Source organism: Glossina fuscipes, unplaced genomic scaffold (assembly GCF_014805625.2).
Source record: "Glossina fuscipes isolate IAEA_lab_2018 unplaced genomic scaffold, Yale_Gfus_2 60, whole genome shotgun sequence".
NCBI lineage: Eukaryota > Metazoa > Arthropoda > Insecta > Diptera > Glossinidae > Glossina > Glossina fuscipes.
Window position 1 is genome coordinate 4,275,805 of NW_023998432.1, and position 10,481 is coordinate 4,286,285.

General features: G+C 32.9%; 3 protein-coding genes and 1 long non-coding RNA gene across 6 annotated transcripts in view; 2 read left to right on the forward strand and 2 right to left on the reverse strand.

Annotated features, from left to right (window-relative positions):
- Window positions 1-4,036: 4,036 nt before the first annotated feature.
- On the forward strand, window positions 4,037-6,187 carry LOC119637647 (rabenosyn-5). Of its 2 annotated transcripts, XM_038033846.1 has the most exons (5): window positions 4,037-4,690; window positions 4,748-4,895; window positions 5,086-5,178; window positions 5,338-5,708; window positions 5,766-6,187. In XM_038033846.1, the coding sequence occupies exons 1-5, from the start codon at window positions 4,190-4,192 to the stop codon at window positions 6,024-6,026; spliced, it is 1,374 nt and encodes a 457-aa protein (XP_037889774.1). In that variant the 5' UTR covers window positions 4,037-4,189; the 3' UTR covers window positions 6,027-6,187. The 2 variants fall into 2 exon arrangements, with proteins under 2 accessions (XP_037889774.1, XP_037889773.1); XM_038033845.1 differs by having other exon boundaries at window positions 4,039-4,690; window positions 5,086-5,708.
- On the reverse strand, window positions 6,164-7,751 carry LOC119637650 (acyl-CoA-binding protein). Its single transcript, XM_038033849.1, has 3 exons — window positions 7,366-7,751; window positions 7,169-7,283; window positions 6,164-6,473 (listed from the first exon to the last, which is right to left on the reverse strand). The coding sequence occupies exons 1-3, from the start codon at window positions 7,378-7,380 to the stop codon at window positions 6,331-6,333; spliced, it is 273 nt and encodes a 90-aa protein (XP_037889777.1). The 5' UTR covers window positions 7,381-7,751; the 3' UTR covers window positions 6,164-6,330.
- Window positions 7,752-8,866: 1,115 nt separating this feature from the next.
- Window positions 8,867-10,481, reverse strand: part of LOC119637651 — a 9,532-nt gene continuing 7,917 nt past the window's right edge. The window contains exon 3 of the long non-coding RNA XR_005247309.1: window positions 8,867-8,942. This is a non-coding gene — a long non-coding RNA (uncharacterized LOC119637651). The remainder of the gene's footprint in view (window positions 8,943-10,481) is intronic.
- Window positions 8,930-10,387, forward strand: LOC119637648. 2 transcript variants are annotated; one of them, XM_038033847.1, is made up of 4 exons: window positions 8,930-9,021; window positions 9,144-9,345; window positions 9,423-9,635; window positions 9,690-10,387. In XM_038033847.1, the coding sequence occupies exons 2-4, from the start codon at window positions 9,159-9,161 to the stop codon at window positions 9,884-9,886; spliced, it is 597 nt and encodes a 198-aa protein (XP_037889775.1). In that variant the 5' UTR covers window positions 8,930-9,021; window positions 9,144-9,158; the 3' UTR covers window positions 9,887-10,387. The 2 variants fall into 2 exon arrangements, with proteins under 2 accessions (XP_037889775.1, XP_037889776.1); XM_038033848.1 differs by having other exon boundaries at window positions 8,931-9,017.

The following is a 10,481-nucleotide window of genomic DNA, read 5'->3' on the forward strand; positions in this document are numbered from 1 at the left end:
TGCGATGGCATAGGGGTTCATTTGCAATTTGGTCGTGCACCGGTTGTAAGTGTGGCTCTATGCTGGTTGTGTACATGCTTTTTTCTTTTTTTTTCCTTCTTATTTGTTTTATTGTACTTATACTAAGTTTTATTATTAATTAATATAAGATTTACTTTAAGAGTCAAATGAACTCGACTGCCATTTTGTTTTAGTTGAGTTTCTAGTATAAGTGGATCTGTTTGGGATTCATATATAAGTTAAATTTCACACCCTCTTTGTAAAAGAGATTTGCTTTTAAGGAGAGACTTTTGACGGCATCATTGAAGGCCACACCTGCCGACGCTATCGGAAAGCCATAAACATATTGAAACATACGGGTTTTGCCATCTTTGCAACCGGTGTAGGTTGATCGTGTAAAGATTGCATTAGGTTTAGGCAAGTGCCTTGCGGTAGGCCATCCTGCACCACAAGCAATTCTCATCGCATGACCACAAAGTGTTTCGAGAAGAAATTAAGAATTCACAATCGCAGATCAAAAGGGATTTGAAAATTCATTAACGTTCTTGCAAACGTGCTGAGATTGACATGGTCGTAGGGTTTACTAATATGCATGTATAACACAGCAACTTCCCTCCTAGCGCTCCTTTCACTGTTTATCAAATAGTATAGCTCATTTCTATATATTTTGCGTTTGATATCCAAAAGAATAGGTGGGACATTAAGAAAAAGACGAGTCATTCTTTGGCCATAAAATTGGTGATTTTCAACAGAAGTGAAATAGGAATGATCGGCCTAAAGTTTCCAATGTCGTGGCTTTTCTCAGGCTTAAATATTAGAATTAGTCCAATAAGCCTCCAATCATTCGGAAAGGCGTCAGTTTGCCAGCAGGCCTAGACAGCTATTGCTCGACCAAGGGCGCTGTAAGTGTCATAAATTATGCCAACACAGCCAGCGACAATTTTTTTTCTCGGATTGCAAGATGAGTGAAAAATATTTAAATGAGAAAAGGTGGGCCAACAGAGACTTAGTGGAGAGAAAGATAAACATCCTGATTGCCAGCAGACATGTGACTCTTAAATATGGCTACGTATTCTTTTTATCGAAGTCATTCCATATAGAGACGCTGAATGTTCTACATTCTGTCGGATGATCACCAGTGATGATATTCCAAAAAGATCGTTCATTACCATTAACACACAGTTCCGCAATTGTCAGAGGGCACAATATATTTGCTTTATTTTCCTTACAGTCCAATTCCACTCTGAGTCTCAATGTACAGACTGAAAGCCTACACATATCTCCAATGCTTGGCGAAAAATGGCAGGATTTATAATTACACAAAATAAAAAGAAAATGAAACTTATTAAAATCTAAACTCCAATTTCAGAATTCAAAGTTTTCCTAACAAATAAATCAAAGTATGAAATTATATGAGTTATATACAATTTCTTTTTTTGGTTTAAAGAGACGCCTTTCCCATACAGGCCTATATCTCTAGTAACGGTTTAACAAAACTAATATTCTACGGCCCAAATCCCATTGTTCACAAATTATGCCTGATTCCTCTGCTGCAAATATTGAAATCTTACTGTTTTCTTTCCATAACAAAGCTATTTCTGCATCCGTTCCGGCCAAGCCATCTCGCCCTCGAAGCAGCTGCGCGCCATGATATAACAAGACAATTAAATACTACAAAACCAGGTAAAATAAACTTTTCAAAAAATTTACAAAAGTGATTCCGCTCACGGCTATTTTGCCTATTTCATATCAACACGTAGATTTAATTACCTCAACCACCAATCTTATTGCAGATACCTCCAGTTGATAAAACCCTCACTGCTTGTTAATCCTCGATGTTTTTCTAAGTTTGTCAACTTCAAAAGAAAAATCTCCATATATTCCCCGCATGTTTCTTTCAATGGTTTTGAGCCCTCTGATGACATTAACGCTTCGAATCTCTTTGCTGAATACTTCCGACGAATTTTTTCAACTGCTAATTCCGAATCAACTGTCAACTATCCATATTCGATATCTAGCTCGGTTTTAATTTCTAACTTGATCATTTCAGAAAATGATGTTTTAGATGGCTTAAGGTGTCCATGTCAACATGGCTTTCGGAAAGGAAAGTCTACTATTGCGAGTCTCTTAGAATTTACTTGCCAGGTTTTCAAGGCTTTTTCTAGTTTCTCTCGGGCGGATATCGTATATACTGATTTTAGTAAAGCGTTTCACTTAGTTAACCATAATTTATTGATCTTCAAATTCCACGTCCTTGGCTCCCCTTTCTATTTAACGAAATGGATTAGCTCTTATCTGCATAACAGATCGTTCAGAGTTCTGTTTAACCTCATCGTCTCGGATAAATTTTCCGTAACGTCTTGTGTCCCTCAAAACAGCCATTTAGGACCCCTTTTATTTGATTTATATTAATTTTATAATATTATTGATTAATGATCTTCCCTCGGTGACTAAATCCAGTCAGATTTTAATGCACGCTGACGATGTGAAACTGTTTTCTTCCTTCTCCTTCAAATCGCAATCATATCAGTTTCAAATTGACTTAAATAATTTGATTACCTTGTGCTCGTTAAACTTTATGAAATTAAATCTAAAAAAATTCAAGAAGCCTCCCTTCTCCCGTTCAAGTAAAGCTAGGTCCGCGCTGGGTTTCGTTAAGAGGTAGTCCAAAGAAATTAAGTATCCTCACATTGCAAAAATGCTGTACATGTGCTTAGTTGGACCAATACATGAGTCAGTTCAAAAGCAATTCTTGCTGTTCGACCTTAGGAGTTTGAGTTGGGAGTCGCCTTTCTCTTTGTGTCCTTATGAAAATAGATTGCTTCTATTATCCTTGCCGTCACTTGAGAAACATAGATTTAATCTTGGTGTCTCCTTCTTAATTAAGTTAATTAATGGTACTATCGATTCGTCCAAATTACTTGATGAGTTCAACTTTAATGTCCGCTTTTCTTGGCACTTCATCTTCATTAAGCTTAGTCAATGTAAATATAATCATGAGCTGTTTAACCCGTTTAGAGTTACTTGCAGAAAACTAAATTATGTCTATTACTTAATATCAACATCGGATGTTTGAAGGTCTATCAAAACAACTTTCCTTAATACACGCGATTTATCTATGTTATATTTACACTAGCTTTTACATGTTTGCGATGGCTTAGGGGTTCAGTTGGTTGTGTACTGGTAGATGTGCCTCTGTATATGGTTTTTTCTTGTTTTCCTTTTTATTTATACACACATGAATTACTATTTAATTTTTTTTTCTTTACTTCTTCGAATATACTTGTCAATAAAATTCGGCTATTTATTTATTTTAATTGAGTTTCTTGTGTAAGTAAATAAAATAAATAAATAAATAAGTAAAACAATGTTGCAATTTCTTATTCAATAAATTCACACTCTTCACAATTTTTTGGGTCATTCGAATTATTTTATGAATCTTTTCTCAAATTTTTGATTTTACCGACGTATTATGACTAACAACCGCAAAATGCCCTTTAGTTTCCCGAAATTTCGAATGACGAAGGTCTCTCTCTTTGGTCTCTCAATCAAATGTTTCTCAAAGTACGTCTTTCACAAAAAGATACACCATTAGTGTCTAGATTTCAAATTTGAAATAAATTGTTCAGAGTTCTCATTTAAATTCTTCGTTTTACTTATTCGTATACCCACTCAGATGCGTAAAAAGTTGAACAATTTCTCGAGATGCTCAGTTTCATTGTGTTGGTTTATATATTTTTCTACATTGTCAATAGCTAACCTTATTCCCCGACCCAAAAACGGGGCGGGAGTTGATTATATCAGCCTCTTGGCTTATGTAATGATTTCTCTATTTTTACTTTTCAAAGCATATGATATTTGTGTAATTTCATATATTTGACTTTTCACAAAATATGGCAGCCTAAGGAAACGCAGCTACAGCGCATAGAAATGTGTCCAATGTTTACATCTCAATTAGCAAATGCGGTGATTAGGGATTTTGTCGGGAAACCGAAAAATTTGGTGTGATACACACTTGTTCATTTTCCAAAATAAGAAAACACAGCTGGTTTTAATGCAATATTTATATCTTTGTTAATTGCAGAAAATAGAGAGTATTGATTTGTGTTAAATATTATTCCATTTTAATTCAACACCAAAAAAAAAAATAAAAATAAAAATAATAACAAACCATATTGATCGATACGTAATGTCAAATCCTTTTGGTGAGCCTGACTGCGAAATTGTTAACGGTGAAATTTTAGAAGGTTTTCTTTGTCCAATCTGCCATGAAGATTTGAAATCGTTGGAATTTTTAACAGAGCATTTTGAAAAAACACACGCTGAGGAGCAAGATGTCTTAAAATCTATATTCAAAGACATTTTCAGCAAAGCGAAAAAGAAAATTAAACTAAACCTCGACGAAAAATTTGATTTCAGTCGAAATTCCGATAAAAGTATTGCTCTTACAAGTCGTATTGAGGAAACTACAGTCTCAACTACGAATGTACGTACACGTTTGAATATTTATAATTTTATGGATCAACAGAAAGAAGGAGTAGAGCGATCACACATAGATTATTTTCAAACAGTGAGAAACCCTCGTTTGGAACGCTATGCCAGTGAAACAAATAAATTAGTAATACGTTTACATAAATTGGTAAAGGATATGCCTACAGATGCTCTATTACGCAAAAAGCATGATCAAAATGTAAGATCCATATTAATTAATTCCATCATGTTTCGATTGTAAAAATTTCAATTGCAGATTGTTCCTTGGTTAGATGGTAGATCAGTGAAATTGTGTCCAAATTGTGCCAAGAGTTTTCATATCGCCCGACGTCAACACCATTGTCGTCTATGCGGCAGTATTATGTGCCAGGAGTGTTCGAAATTTTTATCTCTGGCTTCTGCAAGTAATAATTTGATTTCTCTCTTTCGATACATACACCAGATCGCCCTTATCACATTTATTCAGTTCGTATCTGTTTGCACCGACATTTACTATTATTCGAGGCTATATTTAATATTTAACGCAATATTTTTGAAATCAAACATTCTAAGATCTTAACGGATAATTTTATGTAATGTATTTATTCCACACAGTGGAACTCGCTAGCTTGACTACGGCCTATAGTGATTCATCTAAACAACCAATAATTTCGAGTGGGAGCACTACTAGCGATCTTCAACGAAATGGTATTCGTTCATGTTCTCATTGTTTTTGGTTGTTGGACACACGGCAAGAAATGCATGAAAGTCATACGTGCCGTCCACTTATTACCCAGATTTACTTGGAAATTCAGCAGCTACGTAAAAATGTTACGCCCGATATTGATATGTATTTAAAAATTATAGGTAGTTTGTATGAAGGTGAATCGATTCTCACTTTGAGTGATGCTAGTGCATTACGTGGCAAAATTGGACAAATAGCCGAAGCCATTGATGTACATAGCAAACGTATATTGAGCTTACCTTGCGAACAAGGCTCTAGGGAGGAAAGTTTAAAGAAATCAATTAGGTTATCTTGCATACAATTGATAAAAGAGAAAATGTTATCGTTGCCACCTTTGCCGCAAGAAGACGAAATACGTAAAATACAAGATCGTAAACGTATTGAGACCGAGCAACGCATAGCTTCTGAACGTAAAATGGCTATGGAAGCATATGAACGTTATGGGCTGGCAGTTTCAACAAACACGCAAAAGAATACCGAATATGTGCAGGGGGTAAGTTGATGAAAATTTATCAGAAATTTTATGACGTTTTTATTTTTAACTGTAAAGTGCGATTTACGTTCTTTGGATAACTGGAGTGCTCGTCCAGTCAGCACCGCTGGTAGAACCCAAAACAATGATCCTTTAGTAGAGCAAATCAATATTATAAAAGGTTATATTAAACAGGCAAGACAGGATATGAATTTCGACGTAGTTGAAACCTTGGAGACGAATTTAAGAGAATTACAAAAAGAATTCTATGAACGTCAAAAACCTTTGAGACAAAGTAATGAAACTGAAAATAATAAATCTCGTATGGATGACCATTAAAAGCTGTTTAACATATTTTTAAATTATTAATTTTCGTTTTTGTGCTCAGGCGCTTATGTATAGGTTTAAGTATACAAATTATTGATTTATATATATTTCAATGTTTACATTACTAATTATATTTGAAAGTAATAAAGCTTGTATGATAGAAGTGCAAAATACATCCGTTTATTTTAATATAAATATTTTAAAGTGAAAATTGTGCTAAGCTTTGAAATATTTATAAAAATTTATGCATTTCGATTTGTAAAATGTTATAAATTGGTTTGTTTTCCTTGCTAGTTGCGGGTAATTTTATAAACATTTACGCCTTTAGACCGTGTACTTCAATCAGAGATTTAGCTTTTCCTATATAATCGACCATAGCTTCGGCAGTTGATTTACCCTTTAGCTTGTTCCAGGCTTCCCATTTGGCTTTGCCTTTAAAGTCTAAGAAGCCCGGTTTATCTAATCAAATTACAAATGATAAAAACAAATAAGAGAAGCAATGAAAAATTATTATAAGTAATGAAATTAAAAATGTAAAATAAACAATAGTGTAAATAACATTTTTCGTTTTCTTTTTATACATCTGGTAGGATATTAGATTTATCGAACACTCATACCGCATAAGAAAGTGCATTGTAAGTTCTATTGCCAATAGTTCCTCTGATTAAATTGTAATTACTATTGCTAGTGTTCGTCCAGGAAAACTACATTAAAAATTAGCGAAATAAATCCGTGGACTCAAGATTAGCAGATTATTAATAATCCTTCCCTTTTTTCTAAATTATGACCTCAAAATTGCTAATGTATTGTTGGCATTTATATGGTCTGCTCCCTGCCTACATGATGTCGTTTAATTTAACAGATAAAAATTTATTGTGTTCACACCTCAAGGGAAATCATTTTCAATAATCTTAAATTTGTGGCTTATTTATTTCAGCTGATGGATGTCCACAACCCGCCCTAAGGCAAATAGTTTTTACATAAGTTAAAATAAACTTAAAAAAGTTAAACATTTATTTAATCACAGTTTTAATACAGATGCTGATCTTTTCAAAGATTAAATATTTTAAATGTATATATGTAGCATACATATATATAGATCTATGTATATATGTATGTTACGTTGTTTAATCAAAAAATAAATTCCTACATACCCGTATTGCAATCTCCAACCGTGGCCTGTTTATACAAACCGTATAATTCCAGTAAATCATTATCAGCCGGTGTGGAGTTCAAATGTTTAATGTCTTCAGCGGTTTTGCTAAATTCCTTCGCACACGTATTAAATATAAAAAATAATCATACGTATATATAAATATGTAAAGTATACGTATAAAATTGTAGATCTTACGTCTTGGGTGGCCATTTCTGCTGTATAATTGTGCGTACGGCGGATATAATCAGATATTAAAAAAAAATGTTATTAAGAAACAACGAATTGAACTTTCTATAAAACACAATGAACAAGCATTGGTGTCTAAAATTTCATTATACTACAATAAACACTTGTCTATTTTCCGATTAAGGTTTAATTAACTTGCAAAGTAAATAATTAAACGTTTACTGTATTTTTCCTGCTTGTTGAATTCTTCGATAAGTACAATGAATTAGTTTGGCTGTATGCATATTGCTACGTTCAAAGAGGCACTGCCAACTTTAAAAATTTGATAAAAATAGCTTTCTCTTATGATAACGCACAAGATTTTAATAAAAACCCTAAAGGGTTAATATAACTAAATTTTTTATAATTGTTGAAATTCTTGTTTTAACAATTTTTTTAAAATGAACTGCTAATGCTTGGCAAAGAAAAATTATTGTGGAAAACAGACAAATTTTTCCGAAAAACAAATCAAAACTGTAGGATAATCACTTTTTCCTTTTTTTACAACTAAACCGATAGTTGATAAACGCTTTTGTTACGACCGCGTAAAACGTTCATGTTATTTTTGTTGCTATCATTTGTAAATTTTTTTTATTTGTGGCTGTCAAAATCAACAAAATAACAGCTGATTTTTTTCTTCGATCATTTAATAAACAAACAAACCATTGATGAAGTCATTCCAGCTTCTAGCTGAACGGGTGTATGCACCGCGAGCCACAACAAATTCGCAAATTTGCTGAGAAGAAAATTGGTGTTTCCTGACGTAAGAATCGACGCGCGCTTTAATAAACATATCTCGTTAAAGGATATAAGTGTCCTGGTCCTTATTTAATAAAGGCAAATAATATTATGTAATGTAAGCATGTTCAGTTATGTTCACAAACTGTGAAATTTATATTTTCTTGTTTTTGTATGTATGCTATTTATATAGTTAATACATATTTATGTCTTCAATATATTTGCTTTACACATCTTCAAGTAGCGTAAAGGGATCGGAAGCATCCCGCATAGTCCTTTTCCGTCGCATGTTACTTCTCTGTCGAATAGATCCACTATCAAATGTTACAAAATGATGTGTAGAGCCATTTTGTCCGACTTTTATATATTCACTAATGAGAAAAGATTATTTGTTAACGTTTGAAAACATATTACTTACCTTTCATAAATGCAAACATTTTTTGACAGCTGAGATTAAATGAAATCAACCAAAAAAAATCTTTTAAAAATAGTTTTTGTTGTATTGACTAATTCAAAATTTTTTCTGCTTTGTTTTGGTTTTGTTTGTTGACTAATTTTTTTTTTAATTTTTTGTTTTGGTGCAGTTGTATGTGAAAAATTTTGTTTGGAATTCTTTTTTTCTCAATTTACAGCGACTTTCTCTTATAAGTGCAACTCTAAGCAGTTAACGCAAAACGTGGGCTTTTTTCCTTCGAATAAATTGCAAAGTGGAGGAGAATATATTTAACAGCTGCAATGCTTAAGTGATATCAAAAACCGATAGTCATCAAACAATGCTGAAGGCTATCCCATATGATATCCCAAATTAGCTGAAAAACAGAAACGTAAACTAATTTTCAGATATGTGATTACACTCAGCTTTGCTTATAAGACGCTACAGAAAAGTAGGTAAAGATTTTGCCTTATTGCAATGTTTGTTGTTAAAATAATTAAATAATATTTGCATTGATAATGGAATGAACAATGCACAAAATCAAAATTTTCTGTTTGATTTGAACTAAAATTTATAGATTCTAAAAGAAGGTATGGATAGCAGTTCAGGAGAAAATTTTTTCACAGGAGGTAATCAATTACGACGACCCAGCAGATCAAGAACCAAACGAAAACAGGAGCAATTTGGACAAACCTCGCAAAGATCACACAGTGTCTTTAAATTTGGTGACAAACCAGAGGTACTTCTCAAAATCTTAATAGAGGCACTTCGAAATTTATGTAAGTCATCATATACGCGCATTCATATAAGTATGTATGAAAAATTTTATGTTAAATTGTGTAATCGATTGCTCTAGGGCTGCAAACTAACCGAAGGATCCACATTATAATGAACGATTCAGGAAGTTATGAATTAGTTGACAGCGCAGCACAGTGGTGTGTTCGCCATCCGAAAATTTCTCTGTGCTTTTTAGCAGCTGGTTTCGTCACGTTTTTACCTTTTGTACTATTGATATTATTCGGCCTATCTACCCTAACAATGACTCTAGTAGGTTTTTTAGTATTGGAAGGTAAGACTGGTAATATGTTCGTCATTGATTTCTCATGTTCGTTTTTCTATTTAGGCACTTTGTTAACCATCTTATCTATGATGGCGGTCGGGCTATTAGGAGCTCTCTTATTAATACTTATATTTGTTGTCGTCGTCGGTACCACTGTATACTTTGGATTTGCCAACATTTGTGATTTGTATCGTGGCATACAAAATCATAAGCAACCTTTAAACAATTTCTTAAAAGGTGAGAAAAATGCTCCTGCTTAATGATGTTTGAGTTACTTTAGATCGGATGTAGATGTTTTATATTAAATTTGAGCTTATATACAGGCATATTCAGCATGTTGTATTATATATATTATTGAATACGAATAGGTAGAAATTAAAGGCGTAAATATGTAAATTTGGTGTGTAACAATTACTTACCTACTATTATCTTTCTATTCTATACAAGGGAACATTATTGATTTGCTGTATGCAATTCAGGAAGATTAAATATAAAAGTAGCACAATCCTTTTTGATTTCATTAAGAAACGCATTCCATTAACGCAATATTTTGTCATTCTCTCTTACCAAATTGGATGGAAAGCAGTTTCATTCAAATTGAAATGAGAAAAAGCATTGTCACTAGATCTTAAATGTATAACCTTTTTTAGTTTTAGTTTTTATCTGAAAATGCCATTGATTTTTCGTTTATGCTTATTTGAGATATTCACTTTGTCAACATAATAAATTAATAATCATTGTTTGAACCTTTCTTTATACAAGCAAGCGTGTTTATTGAAAATTGTACTATTATTAACAAAAAACTCGTGAAAAGTTACAAAAGGCGCAAATAAATGGAAATTTTAAGTAATAACA